Source organism: Syngnathoides biaculeatus, chromosome 6 (genome assembly GCF_019802595.1).
Source record: "Syngnathoides biaculeatus isolate LvHL_M chromosome 6, ASM1980259v1, whole genome shotgun sequence".
NCBI classification, from domain to species: domain Eukaryota; kingdom Metazoa; phylum Chordata; class Actinopteri; order Syngnathiformes; family Syngnathidae; genus Syngnathoides; species Syngnathoides biaculeatus.
The window spans coordinates 23,805,053-23,824,433 of record NC_084645.1 but is presented as its reverse complement, the minus strand read 5'-3'; the positions used below and the strand labels follow the sequence as shown (position 1 = coordinate 23,824,433).

At 46.3% G+C, this 19,381-nt stretch overlaps 3 protein-coding genes across 5 annotated transcripts in view; 2 read left to right on the top strand and 1 right to left on the bottom strand.

The window, feature by feature from the left end:
- The window catches only part of snx22 (sorting nexin 22), a 93,411-nt gene extending 84,280 nt beyond the window's left edge, over positions 1–9,131 (top strand). The window contains exon 8 of the mRNA XM_061822472.1: positions 9,120–9,131. The gene's annotated coding sequence lies outside the window, so the exon portion shown is untranslated. The remainder of the gene's footprint in view (positions 1–9,119) is intronic.
- The window catches only part of hapln3 (hyaluronan and proteoglycan link protein 3), a 21,555-nt gene continuing 7,618 nt past the window's right edge, over positions 5,445–19,381 (top strand). The window contains exons 1-5 of one of the 2 annotated variants that reach the window (XM_061822468.1): positions 5,445–5,525; positions 9,145–9,290; positions 10,594–11,004; positions 11,690–11,992; positions 12,178–12,767. In XM_061822468.1, coding sequence (XP_061678452.1) covers positions 9,149–9,290; positions 10,594–11,004; positions 11,690–11,992; positions 12,178–12,455 — 1,134 coding nt within the window. In that variant the 5' untranslated portion in view covers positions 5,445–5,525; positions 9,145–9,148 and the 3' untranslated portion in view covers positions 12,456–12,767. Of the gene's footprint in view, positions 5,526–8,758; positions 8,824–9,144; positions 9,291–10,593; positions 11,005–11,689; positions 11,993–12,177; positions 12,768–19,381 lie in introns of those variants that run through there. The other variant, XM_061822469.1, reaches the window with a different exon arrangement.
- The window catches only part of LOC133502073 (aggrecan core protein-like), a 20,951-nt gene continuing 18,035 nt past the window's right edge, over positions 16,466–19,381 (bottom strand). Inside the window, exons 16-18 of one of the 2 annotated variants that reach the window (XM_061822452.1) lie at positions 19,107–19,251; positions 18,604–18,786; positions 16,466–17,256 (exon numbers count right to left, since the gene is read on the bottom strand). In XM_061822452.1, coding sequence (XP_061678436.1) covers positions 17,162–17,256; positions 18,604–18,786; positions 19,107–19,251 — 423 coding nt within the window. In that variant the 3' untranslated portion in view covers positions 16,466–17,161. The remainder of the gene's footprint in view (positions 17,257–18,603; positions 18,787–19,106; positions 19,252–19,381) is intronic. The other variant, XM_061822453.1, reaches the window with a different exon arrangement.

Genomic DNA, 19,381 nt, shown 5'->3' with positions numbered 1-19,381 from the left:
CAAAAACCACCGAGGCTTCAATCGCTCGACCGTGGTGGCAATTATTAAAGTGCCACTGTCATGAAATGCATGATTTTTAGTATGTTAATGAAAAAAATGTTTTTTCACCACAAAACATGATTTTAACATATATGGCTTTTTGTAACTGCCGCCATGAAAATCCTATCGAGGGATTTGTTTTTGACAAGAACCAGGAAGTGGCGTTAAGGGCAGCAGCACACGCAAGTGTTCTCGTATGTTTCTACTAGTTTTACCTGCTGGAAGGTAGTTCGTTGTTCCTTCGTGTTAGCCAAAATGCCGGCTCGTTGCATTGCTGGATTTTGTTCAAACCCTCAGGAGGATGGATTTACCCTCCATAAGTTTCCAAGAGACCCGGTTCGTCGTGAAAAATGGATTGCACGGGTGCAAAGGACGAGAGCTTCGTGGCTTCCAAATGATGTTAAAAAAAAAAAAAAACAATAGTCTGGGGTTAGGACGCAATCCTTTCAGAACATAAAAGATCCGCGTCCGTAAGTCAAAGGTGCTAAATGTGTTGCTGTGTCTGCCAATCTTCCGTGTCCCGCGAGCCGCCGCCGAAACCGTGCCTCACGGACGGGTACGGCTTTGGCCGGGCTGACTCATACATACAGTCTGGGAGTCTGTGGTTAGTTATAAGTGAGCCGCATATCATCTAAATATGGCTCGGAACAATAGTTAAATATTGCCCCGGACGCTCGACTCGATTGTGAGACGTTTCCGTCTTCGAAAAGAGTTTCTGTGTCGGAAGGGGCGTGTCCAATAGTGGGCGCCACAGCGTGTTTTTAATGGCGAATGTCCGGGGTGACGTCACGGGCAGAAGATGCAGCCAATATGGCGACCACTCGGATGTCGAATGAGACTTCCACAACTTTGCGCGTGGATGATGCGCCCTCCGCTCATATACATTTTTTTTTTTTGTATAGACGTCGAAGTGAATAATGTTATATGTATTTTTCATTTCAATATCTGTTTTAGAATGTTTATAGGGATGACGCTTGACCTTTAAAGACAAACCCCGTATTTTAGCCCATGTGGAAGGTTGCGTTCCCATGTCGGACGCAACGATCACGAAACGAGGTTCTTTGTGGAGATGGAGAGGAATTGAGGACCAGGTTCCGTTTCAATAGCTTAGGACCGCCTCCCCTTCTTCTTCTTCTTCTTCTTCTTTTCCCATCCACCTCTCGGCAGTCATGCTGTGGTACATCATCTTGTTTATTTCAATGTATTTTTTTTCTTTTTAAATTGAAAGTATTTTGATGCAAATTCTGACTTTTAAGTCGCTACTGTAGGAACAGATCTCAGTCTTAGACCGAGGACTCCTCGTAATATGTCCCCGAGTACCACTGTTAAGGGCGGAGATGGTGATGGGGGTGGGGGGCAGACGGGCAGCACCGTTGTAAATCTTCGGGTGTGGACACTTCCATCGGGGCTAAACGCTGAAACCAGATAGTGAAGCGGGGAGGGGCCAAGCGTGGGTTACTCCTTTTTTTTTTTTTTTTTTATCAGCTTTTCAACCTCTGGACGACCTTTGACTCCCCATTACCCAGCACCCCTTCTGGGCAGATTTACCGATAAGGCCCCCTTTGGGAGTAAAACTCAATCCCGCACTCCCACCCTCACTATCGACTGCTGGAAACTGCTTGAGACTGACGGGGAAATAGTTGGCGTCCTTTTGCAAATGCCCTCGTCGGTCAATTTTCTACGGCGCTTATCCTCGCCGGGGTCAGGGGTGAGCCGGAGCCTGTTACAATTGACCGGAATGGTCGGCAGGGAATTGCACGTAGACTCACCTTGGGATAATTTAACCATCATTGAAATGAATAAAACGCACAAATATGGGCAGCTGGCTTGAGCTGAGATTCAAACCCAGAACATCTCGACTCGTAGGCCGACACGTCAACCGCTAGGCACGCTGTTATTCCAAATGTGTCATCGGATGGCTCGTTTTGAATAAATGAGCTATGTGGTGGACCATTTCTTTTGTCCACCCCCCCCCCCCATACCACTTCCTTCAAAGAAATCGACAACCGCAAACACAGATTAGACTTGATGTGGGGGGGGGGGGGGCGTGTGTGCGTGCGAGTGTGCGTGCGTGTGTGTGTGTGTGTGTGTGTTTTGGTGGGGGTGGTTGATCCATAAAAGCAATTCCTGGATCGGATCATTAACTCATTCTTTTGCCGGCAGTTTTCAAAGGCGCATTCTCCATTTTTGGGAAGAAGAAAGAAGTCAAAGACAAAGACTGTCTTCTGTCACCAGGAAAACAATATAAATATGTATATATATATGTTTGAGTTGTAGAAAGTGGGCCGGCTTAACCAGAACTACAAAGGTGGAGAAAACTGTGACTTTGGTGTTAAAATTTTTCCATTTGTGCCAGCTGAAGCTATCCAGCCATCAGTTTTCCAAGCTGCTTATCCTCACAACGGTCGCAAAAGCATTGGGTATCCAAAAAAAAAACCAGAAAGGCCCTTTTGATGGCAAAATTAGGATGCACGGATGTCAAAAATCAACTTGAGATTCATCCCTAAATCTTTTATCTTCTGCCAGAAAAGCTGGACTGATGTCAAAGCTGGAAAGCGTTGGCCTCACAGTTCTGAGGTCCCGGGTTCGATCCCGGACCCACCTATGTGAAGTTTGCATGTTCTCCCCTGTGCCTGCGTGGGTTTCCTCCGGGCACTCCTCCGGTTTCCTCCCACGTCCCAAAAACATGCACCATTGATTGGACACTCTAAATTGCCCGTAGGTGTGATTGTGAGTGCGGCCGTTTTGTCTCCATGTGCCTTGCGATTGGCTGTACCCCTCCATCCTCCTGCCCGTCGACAGCTGGGATAGACTCCCGCACTACCGCAACGCTCGTGAGGATAAGCAGCTCAGAAAATGGATGGAAGTATTTCATCATTGCTGGATTACGAGCGACTTTTATTGCTCCGTGTCTGTCTGCTGTCGCAATGTCTTCGTCTCAAGTGATTTTCTGTTCGGCTCCAACCACCAGAGACAAATTCCTTGTGTGTTTGACATACTTGGCAAAATAAAGATGATTCTATGAAGCACACCATCGACTGACGCCGACTTAGCGGATACGTCAGGTTGATTGCCCCCCCCCCCCCCACGTTCTGAAATATGCATATTTCACGGAATTGCATCATCTTTTCTCACCGCAGCGACACTTTCTACGACGACACATACCATCCACATATACCGTTCAAATGTAAGCCACCTAAACTTGTCCAACTCCCTACGTCTCATCATCCCCTCCCCCCCTCCAACCCACACGAGATTCATCCCTAAACTTTTATCTTCCGCCAGAAAAGGTGTGCTGATGTCAAATCCAAAGCGGCGCAACACTGTCATCTAGATCAGGGACGGCGTGCCGATGTTCCCTCTCAACTGCGCAATTGTGCGCCGCTGATGCAGTCTCTTCGCAGATATTCTGCGTCGCGCGCAAAAAAAAAAAAACAACTTAATAATCCAAAGCGAATTGAAAGTATAACATATAGCTATTCAGTTTGTGGCCTTCTGCAATGTGATTCAATGAGTGAGGGATGACTGGTTGGTACATCCAATGGCACAATTCACAAACGTACTGTCAAAAAATGAAAAGAAGAAGCCACTGGTTTCTTTCAGGCAGCACAGGGAACTTTCTCTAACAATGACCGCTGCTCCATCACACTCTCTTTTTCCTAGTTTACCTTAAACCCCTGGGCCCTCCGCTTTTAAAGACGTACACTCATAATTACAAATGTTACAGTACTTACGCAGCCAGTCAATGTGTTTTATAATGACAGCGTCCACCACCATTGCTCTAGTTAGCAACACAGTCTGGGCAACGTAGAGCAAAGACGAGCTAGACGTGCCGCCTACGGTATGTTTACTTTCGAGATTAACGGAGAAAGTTAAAAAAAAAGAATGGTTTTAAGATGCAATGACTGTCGGAGTATGCGAATAATTGACGAGAAAGCGGTTATGCTGGACGAGTGTCAGGTTCACCAATCAGACATTCAGACGCACCAGTTCAAGTCTCGCGAGGAGAGAGGAGAGGAACTGTCTCGTACAATTCACCACCACACCCTCCTCAGCACCTCTATTGATTTAGTTTTAAGACGCCCCTTATTTACATGGATGTTACAAAAAGGAGACGGCAAGCAAAACTGTTGGAGACAAAGTGTACATGTTTGTTCACGTGCATGTGTGGAAGTTTGCTGAATACATGTGTGCTCATCATTTCTTTAACAGGCCGCGGTTCGAACAGTTCTGATGATTACACGTTTTTGTTCTTGCTATCTCCTGCTAGGAGGCTGCCACGTTATCTAGAGCAGAGCTAAGCATTTCTTTATTGGAAGCAGATGGATGATAATTATGATCACAATTATTCCTACAACGAGGTTTTCGGTTTTCTGAGTGGGAAAGGTCTGGTCTCAAGCCAAAATAGAAAGTGCAGGATGAGATGGTGTGTCATTTTCAAATTCCACCTTGGCACAGCCTGATCCAGGATGAAAGCACAGACAATACAGTGCACAAAAAGATAATTCTCTATTTGAAATATAGGAGGCAACATAACATTAACGCTCTCTGGACCAAATAAAATTTTGCAGAGAGAAAAATCTGATACTTTCAAAAAAAGATATTCTGGAACTAAAATTTTCGATGATATTTAACCTGTTGCAAATTTGCAACCCCTGCCGGGGAAAACAGTTTGGGAGCATCGTCATCATCATCACCCCCAACCCCCACAGTAACTCTTGGGGTAAAAAAAAAAAAAAAAAAAAAGTCTGGGCATCTCGATCTAGATGGATTTGTCATCACAAACAAGCTCGGCGACGCCCTTTTCAACGTCTGCCGGTTTAAAAAATGTACTTGACAAAATGACGCGTGAGCGGCAGTTAACCATCGACAGAAGATTGCGGTTAACCACCGCCGCACGGCAGTGAATGAGTTAATCGGGTGACTTCTTTCTGCTCTTTCCGGCGTCTTCTCTTGGGTTGGGGAAAATGGAGACTTTTGCATCCCCCCCCCCCCCGCGCCAATGTTTATCTTTCGCTATGTCGCGATGCGTTGATATTCCAGCTCGTCAAGCTGACTCTCGGCTTCCTGTCTAATCTCCACACCGCTACCTTCCGAGGTTGTGTAATGATAGTGCATCTACAGCGGGGGGGGGGGGTGGACAATAGATGTCTGGACTCCGCGCAAACAAAAACAAACTGACAGCGGCTGGGCCTGAATGTCGCGGGCCTGGACCCAAATTACAGCCCTCCGCTCTCTCCGACAATGAGGGTGGGTTCGTGGGGTGGGGGTGGGGGGGTCGCTGGTATTTGTGGCCCCGGGGGCGGGACGCTTTCATGTGCGGCCCTGGGAAGATAACGGCTTAGAGAGGCGCGCTGGATTCGCCCCAGCGCGCTTGAAATGTTCCCTCGCTCGATTTGGTGAGGAAACGATCAACAGAAGGTTTGAAGTCAACCTGGCGAGACTCGTTTTGACGAGCGCCGAACCCGGATTTTTTATGACTCCCCGTAAGTGGAACGTAATCACAATACTTTTGTCCGTAAACTTGTCGTCCGGTAAAGCAGAGCACAGATTTTGCACATTGATGCTCCAATTTTGATCCCGAGGAATGAGAAAACTTAAAAAAAAAAAAAAATGAAAAAAAAATTGTGGAGTTCTTCAGGGAAGCGTTTTAGGTCCATTCATTTTCTATTAAGATTGTTGTATAACAATGGTCTTTTTCTAGAAACTGATCTGATCTAAAAAAAAATATATATATATATATTTTTGTCCATTTGTGAGTTCCCTGAAAGAGACTCGTGTATTTTTTTTTTTTTTTTTCTTGCTACAAGATGAAACTTGTGGGGGAAAAATGAATTCCTGAAGGATATCGCTCAAAAATGTAACTAATAGTTATTTCGGGATGGATGTTATGATTGCTGTACAAAAATCCTGTGCGTAATATGCATTATTGTATTCAATATTATGAACTTGATGGACAAAAGTATTGGGATTCATCCTACCAACCGGAAGAGAAAAGAAGAAAATACAGCGATCTGTTTCCTTTGCATTTACAACCCTGCCATACTTTTGAGAAGAGTTTTAACAAATGTACAAATGTATTTAGACCATATTCTTTCTATAGAAAGTAAAATGTGAGGAAAATGCTGCATTGCTCTTCCACTCTCGTGGGAGGATTTTGTGGACTTGCAGGACCATAGAAAATGAATGGCTCCAAAGTGCTTCCCTGAGGAATTCCCCTCCAAAATATTGCTTTGGATGAGCTACAGAGTATGCGTTGGCCTCACAGTTCTGAGGTCCAGGGTTTAATCCCGGTCTCGTCTGTGTGGAGTCTGCATGTTCTCGCCGTGCCTGCGTGGCTTTTCTCCCACATCCCAAAAACGTGCAACGTAAATTGGACACTCTAAATTGCCCCAAGGTGTGATTGTGAGTGCGGCTGTTTGTCTCCATGTGCCCTGCGATTGGCTGGCAACCAGTTCAGGGTGTACCCCGCCCCCTGCCCGTTGACGGCTGGGATAGGCTCCAGCACTCCCTGCCACCCTCGTGAGGATAAGCGGCTAAAAAAATGGACGGATGGATTTGCAAATGTAGGGAAACGGACACACTCCTCTGGACTTTACAATAACACGTTAAAGATTACAACCGTTTTCCTTGATTCGACAGAATCAACAATCCGTTTGAGAAGACAGCCCAACTTTGTTTACAATAACTTAAAAATATGAATATCTTTGGAATTCAGGCTCAAGGTGACAGTTCAGGTCGAATTGGACTGGAATGAAAAGACGGCGATCGTTTCAACACCGCGTCGTCCCACGCGGGCGGTACATTTTCAGAAGTCGAAAGTCTTTCAGCGCGAGCGTGAAGAATGCGCAAGCGCAGCACAGCGCTTGAACCATTTGAGGACTTGTTGGCGTCGACGCCGGCGAGGGGTCGCTTGAGGTTGGGGCTCGGTGTCAGGAGGGCGGCCAACATCTGCGCCTCGCTGGACCGTGTCGGCGTGCGCGGAAGCCCCCCCCCCCCCCCCCGCCGATTTTCCACCGACTGTAATGCGAGTTGACGGAGGCGACGCAAACGCCGCTGGAGGCCTTGACAAAATTCTGCTGACTTCTGCTTTTTTTCCATCTCATTTTGGAACATTGACTCCTGAGTCGCAAGTACAGTCAACGCCGCTAATCGACGCCCACGTGAAAAATTTGGAATTGCCTGTAGGTGCCACAAGGTGGCGACAAATCAGTTTTTTTCTGTTAGACATAGCTATGGCCTGACACCTAAGGTGCCACCCAAGCAATACAGCGAGTGCTAACTTGACTTGCAAGTGTAATTTATGGAATTTTAAAAAGATATATATCCATCCATCTATTTTCTTAGCCGCTTATCCTCACAAGGGTCACGGGAAGTGCTGCAGCCTATTCCAGCTGTCAACGGGCAGGAGGCGGGGTACAGCCTGAACTGGTTGCCAGCCAATTGCATGGCACATTAAGACGAACAACCTGACTCACTATCACACCTATGGGCAATTTAGACTGTCCAATTAATGTTGCATGTTTTTGGGAGTGCCAGAGGAAACCCACCCAGGCACGGGGAGAACACAGGAATTGTAAACCTTTAAACAACTGAAATCAAAGTTGAAATCGAACAAGAAGCAGATGTTCACACGCATGTATTCTTTATCCTCTGCAAAAACAAAACAAAACAAAATTTTATTACAACTCAGTTGTGACAGTTTTGTGTATATATTTATATGAGGGGTAGCTCGGCTAATTTTTGACTTGAATTATGAGGGAAAAAATTTGAGCTTTGAGTGGTGGATGGTGACAGCAAACTTCACAACAAACTTTTTTTTTTGTATTTAACTAACCAAATGAGAAATCTGCCATTTTAATGGCGCGCAAAAAGGGAAACTCCATAGACGGGCTAACTAAATCAGCATCAACGTTTTGGGAGTGACAGACTTTTAAATAACTGATGAATGCTGGGGCACAAGAGGTACTTGGTACTACGAAAACATTTGAAGTTAAAAGTATTTGTAAAAGTATGCGTTTGGCCCAGTGTTTGACGCATGCACCACATGAATGGATCTGTGCACTCGCTGACAGTTTTCATCTTTTGGTATTGACTGACATTAAAATAAATAGAAATGACGTTGTATTAGATGTTTCATTTACAAAACGTGTAAAATATAAAGAAACTCATCAGACCTGAACCTGAAAATTTGAGTTGCTTGCAGTTTTGACGCATTTGAATTTTATGACAAGAAATGTTCATTAATTAATGAAAATGGACAAAATGTAAACGATTAAATGACAGAATTCATGATTTTTTTCGCCCCTAAATTTCCACCTATATCTAAAACTTTTTCACTTTTATTTTATTACTGTGTAATAATGAACTATTTTTCCATGTAAATAAAAAGAGACTCATAATTTTTTGGTGAGCAATATTAAAGTTGCGCAACTGACTTAATTTTCCCCATCAATATATCTAAAGCTGGCTTGTGTTAATTATTTATAAACCAAAATTTTAAAAAGATTAAATAGTAACAATATTCCCCCAAATTGCCACCTGTAGGCATCCCCCAATACTTTGCGACTTGTGATAATACATATAATAATGAAAAAAAAAATCCCTCACCAATGACTGTGGAAGCCTGCGTTGGTGACGTCACCCCACGACCACTATGTGGGTGGGGGGAGGAGGAAGAGGAGGAGGAGGGGACGATGAAGAGTCAACACACACACACGCACACACACGCGGCGAGGGTGAGTGTCTGTCAACGCGTTTTTCCACGCTCTCCTCTCCCGCACGGTGAGTTTGCGCTGCTTTCTTTTGTTCTTTTCTCATCCATATTTTTGTGCATAAAAGTGAAAATGGCGAGAGAGAAAGGGTGAAAAAAAAAAAAAAGTCATGTGACGCGCAGGTAGCGGAGATGCTTTGTTGGAAACTTTGCTGCTTGATAGGGATGAGCGCAGAGGAAGAAGCGTGAAGCGACAAATATTTTGCACTAGTAACAATTTAATGTCATTTTCTGGGGACATTTTGAGAGTGATTTATGCAATCTCTTGGTGTTTCGGGGACGTTTCATATTTTTGTGTGTGTGTGTGTGTGTGTGGGGGGGGTGTCTTTCAGAGTAATGGTCGGTGGCCTCTTGCGCCCCCTTTTGGTCGCCTGCGGGCCGCTGCTGCTGGCCGCGGCCGTCGCAGCCGCAGCTCGCCCCCACACCAACAACGGCTTCTACTACCATGACGACGGCAACGGCAACGCCAACGGGGAGAGTAAGCCGCTCTTTGAGTGTCTGTGTGGGCGGGGGGGGGCGTCTTATATTTTTGGAGTTTTCGTAGTAAATATTACACTAGAGCGGCACGGCGGAGCAGCTGGAAAGCATTGGTCGCACAGTTCTGTGATCCCGGGTTCGATCCCGGACCCGCCTGTGTGGAGTTTGCATGTTCTCCCCGTGCCTCCGTGGCTTTTCTCCGGGTGGGCGCTCCGGTTTCCTCCCACACCCCAGGACAAAAAAAAAAACATGCAACATTAATTTGTCACTCTAAATTGCCCATAGGTGTGCGACAGCGGCTGTTTATCTCAATGTGGCCCGCGATTGGCTGGCAACCAGTTCAGAGTGTACCCCGCCTCCTGCGTGTTGACAGCTGGGATAGGCTCCAGCACTCCTGCGGCCCTCATGAGGATAAGCGAAAAAAAGAAAATGGATGGATGGCTGTTACACAATGTTTTTTTCAATCGAGATTGTGATTGCAAATGCTTGTTTTGTCTTCTCAATGTGCCCTGCGATTGGTTGGCAACCAATTGAGGGTGCACGTCGCCTCCTGGCCCAAAGCACTCATGTGACCCTTGTGAGGATAATCAGCTCAGATAATGAATGGATGGATGGATGGATAAAAACATGACCAGTACGAGCTATATTTACTTTATCTTTGGAGCCATCCATCTTCTTAGCCGCTTATCCTCACAAGGGTCGCGGGGAGTGCCGGAGCCTATCCCCGCTGGGTTAGGTTTCAGTTGACGGAGTTCGCTTGTTCCAAACGATTCATTCCGCCAGTTTCGATCGATGCCCTCCACCGGCACCGGTGTCAAACTCGAGGCCCGGGGACCAGATCCGGCCCACCACCTGGTTTATGCGGCCCACCGAGCCAAATCTCCCATGATTCTTGTGAAAAGTTGTACCAAATTTTCCATCCATTTTCTTTGGCGCTTATCCTCACAAGGGTCACGGGGCATGCTGGAGCCTATCCCAGCTATCAACAGGCAGGAGGTGGCGTACACCCTGTACTGGTCGCCGACCAATCGCAATACACATCGAGACAAATAGCCGCACTCACAATCACACCTAGGGGCAATTTAGAGTGTCCAATGAATGTTGCAAGTTTTTGGGGTGTGGGAGGAAACCGGAGTGCCCAGAGAAAACCCACACAGGCATGGTGAGAACATGCAAGCTCCACACAGGGAGGGCTGGGATTGAACCTGGGTCCTCGGCATTCCAATTCCGGTGGTGCATTTTTGAAGTAGTTGGGTGTAAAACGCCCTCGAAGCATCTGAAGTTCCCCGCTTTCCATCCTGCAGTCTATTTCAACGGGGTGCGTTTGCACGTGGAGTCGCCGCAGGCGTCCGTGTCAGCCACCACGGGCGGCACCGTCACCCTCCCCTGCCACTTCCACTACGAACCCGAGCTCAGCGCCCCGCGCCGGACGCGGGTCAAGTGGTCGTGGTTGCCCGCCAACGCCGCGGCCGAGCCCGCCCGCCCCGGGCAGACGGCGGCGGCCTACGCCGTGGAAACGCAGGTGATGGTCGCCATGGGCAACCGCCACCGCAGCTACGGCGGGTTCCGGGGTCGGGTCCGCCTGCGGCGCTCGGCGCCGGGCGACATGTCGCTGGTCATCGATGAGCTGCGCCCCAACGACACGGGACGGTACCGGTGCGAGGTGATCGACGGATTGGAGGACGAGAGCGTCACCGTGGAACTGGAGCTGCGAGGTGAGTGGGCCGGGAATGCAAAAGTCCCGCTCGGAAAGCGTCACGGATTCCCCACGCCGTCAAACTTTTAACGGAACACTTAAAACATTACGGACCTCTTATGGTATTTAAGTAAATGTAAAATATGCTCAATATTTGTATGTTGTAAGTAATTAAATTTTAACTTTGCATTTCACTTTTATTTTATTACTGTGTAATAATGAACTATTTTTCCATGTAAATAAAGAGATTCACTCATTATTGATCATTTTTTGATGAGCAATATTAAGGTTTGCATTTCACTCAAGCATGTAGTCGAAATTTGTCTTTTTTTTTGCTATATAAAATGTAAATACAAAATCAAAGGAAAAGCCTACTAAAACATTTGAACTTTAAATGGTGGTAAATGTGTTTTATTCACATTATTAACAGCTGCATCCCCAGTTATAAGAGGGTGTGCACACTTGTGCAACCCCATCTATTTTTACTTACCGTCCTGAAAAGCGATTTTTTTTTTTTGTTTCTTTGTTTTCTTGGGTCACACAATTGGGCACAATAACGACGGACAAATTTGAGATATGATTTTTTCTCAGTCTCACTTTTTTTTTTTTTTACTTACAAGTGAAAACTGGTCTTCGAAAAAGGGTGTGTAGACTTTTTGTATCCCGGCATTAACTCCGTCGTATTGACTCTTTCCCGGCTCCAGGCGTGGTGTTTCCGTACTACTCGGAGAAAGGGCGCTACCGCTTCAACTTTGTGGGCGCCCAGCGGGCGTGCCGGGATCAGGACGCCACCCTGGCCACGTTCGAGCAGCTCTTCACGGCGTGGGACGAGGGCCTGGACTGGTGCAACGCCGGCTGGTTGGCCGACGGCACCGTGCAGTACCCGATCACCGCGCCCCGCGCCGGCTGCGGGGGGTCCGACTTGGCTCCGGGCCTGCGCAGCTACGGTCGACGCCACCACCACCTCCACCGCTTCGACGCCTTCTGCTTCTCCGCTTCGGTGAAAGGTCGGTGATTGCTAAAGCGTGAACGCCGGGCCGATTAATCGATTAATCGATCAAGATTGCGAGCAAACATTTGCGTTTGTCAGCGCGGCGCTAGATGGCAGCAGCGTACGTCGCCACGTAGCGTAGCCGCTGCTAACCGCGCGAGTAAACTTTGCGTCAATCCCGTGGTGTCGTCCTTTACGCAGGGACCGTCTACTTCCTGCAAAGCCCGTCCAAGCTCAACTTCACCGAAGCGGTCCAGGCCTGCGCCGGGAACTCCAGTCGCGTCGCCAAAGTGGGCCAGCTGTACGCCGCGTGGAGGCTCGCGGGATTGGACCGCTGCGACGCCGGGTGGCTCGCGGACGGCAGCGTTCGCTATCCCATCGCGAAAGCCCGCGCTAACTGCGGCCCGCCGGAACCGGGGGTGCGCAGCTTCGGGTTCCCCCCGCGCCACCGCAAGTTCGGCGTCTACTGTTACCGGTAGACTCTCGGACCTCGGCTAGGTTAGCGTTAGCTTGCGAGCACACGGGCATTATTGAGACCGTCTGACTTAATTGCTCTCGTCTTTCTCCGTGAAACCACGACTGAGACTGTGACGCCAATTTTATTAACGCCCCCTTTTCGCACTGTGCAGTACTCGCTTGGCCCAACTCGGTCCGTTCGGGGCAGTACATTTCCCACCTCATTCTAGAACTTCCTTAGGAAAACTGTGAAAAGCACGGCTTTGATGGAAAACGGCGAGCTGAAGCAAGGCGGGGAGTCTGCGGCGCGTCCGGATCCGGGCAGCCGCATCGGGGTGAGCTAACGTTAGCGTGTTTGTTTGTGTAGCTTGCGTATCCTCAATTGTTACTGTTTCAATAAATGTGCACGCTTTTATAAATATCAAAGGCAATTTTGTTCCCACTAAACCTTACGTATGTGTTTTTGTTGACATCAAAGACCATTTAGTCTTTTTTTTTAATCCAACAGAAGTTGTTTTTGTAAATATAAAAAACACTTTAGAGCGTAGACTAGCTTTCGTTTTGTAAACAACAAAGACAATTTTTGAGTCAAATGTCATGTCATTATCCAAGCCGCTTATCCTCACAAGGGTTTGCGGGAAAGCCGGAGCCTGTCCCAGCTAGCTTCGGGTGAAAGGCGGACTACGCCCTGAACTGGCCGCCAGTCAGTCGCAGGGCGGATATCGACGCCGTCGCTGAGCGGGAATCGATCCCACGGTGCCTGCGCCAAAGGCAGGCGTGTGTACCACTGCGCCGTCAGTGACCCGGATGATGAACTAACATTAAAAACAAAAATGTTTACACTACAAAATGAACTTCCCTGAATGCAGGTGGAGGTATAAAAGGATTCATCACTGTCACTGAGTTACCCAGTGACTATAAAAAGTCTACACACCCCTGTTTGTACAGCGGGCTTGGTGATACAGAAGAAAAAAAATGAAACCTTTTCCCCACCATTAATACAACCTGATGCCTGTACAATTTACAAGAAAATAATTACCCGTGACCCTTGTGAGGATAGGGGTGTCACTGATGGTGTAGTGGTACACACGCCTGCCTTTGGTCGGGCAACGTGGGATCGACTCCCGGTCAGGGATGGTGTCCATATCTGCCCTGTGACTGACTGGGGACCAGTTCACGGTGTAGTCCTCCTTTCGCCCGAAGCTAGCAGCGATAAGCTCCGGCTTTCCCGCGACCCTTGTGAGGATAAGCGGCTGGGATAATGACATGACATGCCTTGTGAGGATAAGCGCCTTGCACAATGGAAGGATAGATGGAAGAAAATAATTACATAACTGAAATCATGTGGCAGCCAGGTGGGGCAACATTTTAGACAGTTCCGAGGACCCGGGTTCGATCCCGGACCCGCCTGTGTGGAGTTCACATGTTCTCCGGGCACTCCGGTTTCCTCCCACATCCCAAAAACACGCAACAATAATTAGAGACTCTAAATTGCCCCTAGGTGTGATTGCGAGTGCGGCTGTTTGTCTCCATGTGCCCTGCGATTGGCCGGCGACCAGTTCAGGGTGTATGTACCCCGCCTCATGCCCGTCGACAGCTGCGATAGGCTCCAGCACTCCCCGCGCCCATCGTGAGGATAAGCGGCAAAGAAAATGTATGGATGGATGCACAAGTGTGCGCACGCTTGTAACTTTTCACATTCAATGCCTCCGATTCAGCCGCCATAAAATTCATCTGTTCATGTCGAATCATTTGACACACACACACACACACACAGGCCGGTTTCCACCTTTTATTCGGCGCGGCACACTACAGCAGCCCGCATGCCCACGTCAGGGATGGCAACAAACGACACAGAAATCGCGATGGAACATTTTCACTCAGACGGATGCACGTTTTTATGACTTATTGGAATTTGTTTTTCTTTCACTTGCCTGCTTAAAAAAACAAAAACACACAATTGAGTGAAGTGATGATCAAATGTCTGATGATGACTTTTCAAATCACGGTCTGTACCTGCCCTCTAAGACACTTTTTTTTTTTTTGCCCGCTCGTGTGATATAAATGCATTTTATTTCGCTACCTTGAACCAAGCAAAACTCGACGACGTCAGTGTAACTGCGTCGAGGGCGCATTTTAAAAAGACACAAGGAATGGCCGCCACTGACGGCGCCACTAAGTAACTGGCGACTAATTTAAAAAAAAAAAAAAAAGAAGAAAGAAAAAAATCATCGTAGCACACGATGAAAAAAACTAAACTACACAGGACGAGTAACGGCAAAAGAAAACGGAACGTTATTGACAGATCCTGCTGTTCACACAAGTCGACGTGTCGAATATTTACATTTTGAGTCCCGTGCGTTACGCCAGCGACGGGCCTCCACTCACGGCGACTCTTCAAACGTGAGTTTTGTTTTCTATTCACACGCGAGGACGCGTTTGTCTCGGTCGTCCCAATCGATTCTGACCTGTGCTTGCATAGGTGAACGTTTCAAAAATTATTCATTTAAATTATTAATTAGTATTTTAAAACTACACGATTAATATCCTGCACCAAACCAGAGAGACAGCGGGAACATTTTGCGTCCCCGGCGAAGCGAATGTTTGCATTTTTTGGCCAGCACCGAAGTCAATTCCGAGTTGTCGAAGTAATTAAACGTGCTTTAATTAACATTAAAACTGCAGATGATTTTGTAAACATGAAAATATAACGCTTTCCTGATTATTTGTTCATAAAAATTTCCTCCATCTTCAAAAGAGATGGAAAATGGACCTTTCCGACCTGTCAATCACTCGAACAATAATAGCCAATCAGATCGCCGCGTTGTCTTAACCCGCCCCTCTCGCCACGTTGTCCCACAAGCAACGCTGGTTGTCAGTAGCGTGCGCTTGGAAAAAATTAATGCTATGAAGGAAATGGTCCTCAGATGCGTTTGGGGAACGTTCGATTCTGATGAAAGATATCCGGCTAGCTTACAAGGGGCCCCGCTTGATTCATTTTCCAAAGCCTCAAACACAGTTGACGAAGTGTCTACGATGGATTAAGGCTAGCGGAAGTGCGCGCGTACGACTAAATGTGGACAATATCAACAAACACAAGGCTGTATGTTCGAAGGGAAGTGAGGGAGAGGCATCTTCTCTGAGTTTGATTGAATTATTATCAGTGTTTTACATGCGCAGTACGATTCCACTATTTTATCCTGTTGGATTTCAATATGAAGTTTGTGAGGCGCCAAACTTTTTTGCATCGATCCCCAACGTTTCGCTGTAACTCTGACAATGCGTCCTGCTCCGTCCAAAATCTTAATTCCGTGTACATATCCTTGCGTGTAATAGTTGAGACCTCTCTGTAGAACTCTCGTGGACAAGTCTGACGCATTTGGCAAAAAAACATACTCCAATATTATCTGGAATACGCGATAGAGAATCGACTTCAAACATGTTCTGTTCAGTCGCCATTTTGGAAGCTTGTGGGACATGGCTAAGGGGGCGGAGCTTAAGGTCGCCATCGGAAAGGTCCATTTAGTCGTTAGTTGAACTCCGTCTACGCATATTTGCAAACATTTTTTTTCTTTTTTTACAATTTAGTGTTAATTTTAAAGTATTTTTCACGAATGGATAAATTAAATGGTTTGAAAAGTGTTTTCTTGAAAAGCGAAGACGGCCTTCAGTAAAATTCTAATTTTCATAAATGTAATGTAAAGACATAATATAAAGACAATTTAGTTTTTAATTAACCAAATATTTTCATAAACAATTTATTTATTGAAAACTGCTAACAGTAAAAAAAAAGTCCTGCACCTATATGTAAAAGTAGAAACATTTCATCTTCATAAATCTTGATTTTTTTTGGTAAAATATTAACATTTTGTTTTCAACTAAATAAAGTGAAATTTTTTAAATTAACATCAAAGACAATTTTTTTACTTGCTTTTAGTTAACATCAAAAGACACTTTAGTCTTAAAATGCCTACATTTTCATAAACATCAAAATGGAATGATTTGAAAAGCACTGAGTTCATAATTTGGTGAATTTACACATTAAATCTTAAATGTTATTTCCGTGTCTAAAATCAGATTTTTCGACGAATGTTTGCATAAAGAAACACAATTCAGAGGATTCAATGAACACATTTTTTGTAAAAAGTGGACGTTATTACTAGTTAAGTTATTATTTAGTTCTCTTTGTCAACCCGCTGGCGTGAATCTTACCGGCAAACAAACAAAATGTCAAACGCATCTTATGATGAAGTAAAATTATTCTCTTGTACAACACGAGAGCGGAAACCGTCGACGATGTCGCTCGAGAGTCACAGTCTTGGAATAAAATCTTTCAAAAAGTAGTCACCAGAGGCCCAAATACAAATACAGCCCCAGAAATTAAAAAAAAAAAAAAAAAAAAAAAAAGGCCTTCAAATAATCGCATCGCGCTATCGTTTGCGATCAAAAACACTTTCGGAGACGCTTTTGTGGATTCCTCCAGTCGTACTTGCGCGTGGAGAACATGAGTTATAGCTATAAATTAGACTCTATAAATAATGTGTAAAAGACACGGTGGGGGGTGGGGGTGGGGGGGGCAATGTGAGTCAGTTACATCATCACTGTCTAAATGTGTTTTAGTGCTTGTGTTTACATGAGGGTGGAGGACGGGGCAAAAGGCTTTTGTTTTTTGGTCGGGCATTAGCATTGGTGTCCACGAGAGGGGTCCGTGTGCTTCGTTCAGTCCCGCTCAAAGCGCTTTCCTGTGCCCCCGCCGGCTGCCGGCTCCTCGACTTCTGCTCTTCGCCGACCTCCTGTGTAGTCTGTTGCCGCGGCTGTCGGCTGCTGGAGGCCAAAAGGGAAAGATTTAGTCCGCCGCAAATAGACAACTCGAGACCGGTTGTGGGATGGAGCTACAAATAGTGATTCTGAAGTCTGGGGCGCCGGCTCACGCTAACTGCTATGTCAAAAAAAAGTTTATTATTTGTAAGTAACGCCTAAGTTTAATAGCGGGGTAGCACGAATATGCATTTTTTTCCCTTAGATATGAGAATTTTTGCACTTCATTCTTCTGTGATTCGTCTGGCGAGCTGGATCCCCCGTGCCACTGCGCTGCCTCTTAACAGGTCAGTCTCGGTACTTTATGGTTGCTCATTTGCGGGAGTTATTTTGCAGACCACGCCCACAATAGAAGAAGTCGCGACCATGTATTATATTTTAAGAGTCACTGATGGTGTAGAGGGCAGCGTGGGGTCGATATCTGCCCTGCGACTGACTCGCGACCAGTCCAGGGTGTAGTCGGCCTTTCGCCCGAAGCTAGCTGGGATAGGCTACAGCTCTCCCGTGACCCTTGTGAGGATAAGCAGATTGGCTAATGGATGGATAGATTTATATTTCAAAATTTCACGTACATTTTGGGAGGCACGGTGGTTCTGCTGGAAAGAGTTGGCCTCACTGTTCTGTGGACTCTGGTTCAATCCCATCCATCCCTGTGAGGAGTTTGCATGTTCTCCTGCGTGGTTTTTCTCCAGGTGGGCACTCCGGTTTCCTCCCACATCCCATTAACAACATTAATTGGACACTCTAAATTGTCCCTAGGTGTGATTGTGAGTGCGGTTGTTTGTCTCGATGTCCCCTGCGATTGGCTGGTGAGCAGTTCAGGGTGTACCCTGCCGCCTGCCCAATGGCAGCCTGGATTGGCTCCGACACTCCCCCGACCGTTGTGAGGATAAGCGGCTAAGAAAATGCACGGATGGATGGATGTATATTTTGCAATGTCTACATGCAGTATATGCATCTGAGGCGCAGATAACATTTTTGTCCACTTGGGGTTGCCATCCTTGCATTCTATACTGTAGTATCTGTGATGTGTGGCCAGCCTTTTATACATGAATTACCATATTTTGCCCTTAAAATGCTAAATATTGTTTGACTTTATGGATTAATGGCTTCAAACAGCAATTGATACACAGCTGTCCAAAATATGCGGCTCGCAGTATATTGTCTTTTTAATTGCCCCGTTGCATATTGTAATACTGAAATTAAACACGTCCCTTATTAAAAGGTTACAAAAAGGAATTCATATTTTGATAGTGCACATTTTATTTCTGGAATCAAAATAATATCCCTGTTTTCAACGGTCATTTTTTGTACATAATTCCATTCAAAATTTGAAAAATGAGAGAAACTCACTTTCTAGACATTCCACTTGCGGCGTCTCCCACTGTCCGCTCTCCGTACAGCGAATGACAGGCAGGTGGCGCTGCGTGTAGCCCGCTTGACACTGGTAGCGCACCTTGGAGTTGACAGCGTAGCGATCCCGGCTGACGCCCATCGGTGAGCCGTGCTCCACCTCAGGGGGCGCGCCGCAACTCGCTGACAGGGGAGGACAACGATAGAATCAAACAGGAACTGGAAGATCTCTTCATTTGGATCGGCGCTTATTTGATAACATTTTATTACGCAAACCTCTCGGAAAAGGGTCGGCTTTCATTGAACCACAGGATGAACCTTGAACATTCACACAAGGTCAAATGAAGTCCACCTCTAAAGGTTTTAGTGCATTTTAGGTTCATCCTGAAACTTCACCAGAAAGCTCAGTATCCCTCACTATTTGTGAGTGGTGTATTTTCTGGACCAGGAACTCATTTGGAACAAGTACCAGGGAGGTTCCTCTTATCTGTATTGGTACGTACCGGGTTGAGTCTTGCATGAGAAGGGAAGGTAGTAGTTGCAAGGAACGTCGTTCCACTGGCCTCCTTCATGCCCGATCATGACCACGCAGTCCTCTCCGGAGTTGAAGTAGTTATCTGGCTGGTTGGGCCTCCAGTTCTCGTATGTCTGTTTTGGGTCATAAATGTTTGCATAGAGTGCATATCTCTGATGTTTTGTTCTGAGATTTGATGAAACTCCAGGGTATGAAATATTGTACGATCAACATCAGTTTATAGGACAGTGGTGAGGCCAACCA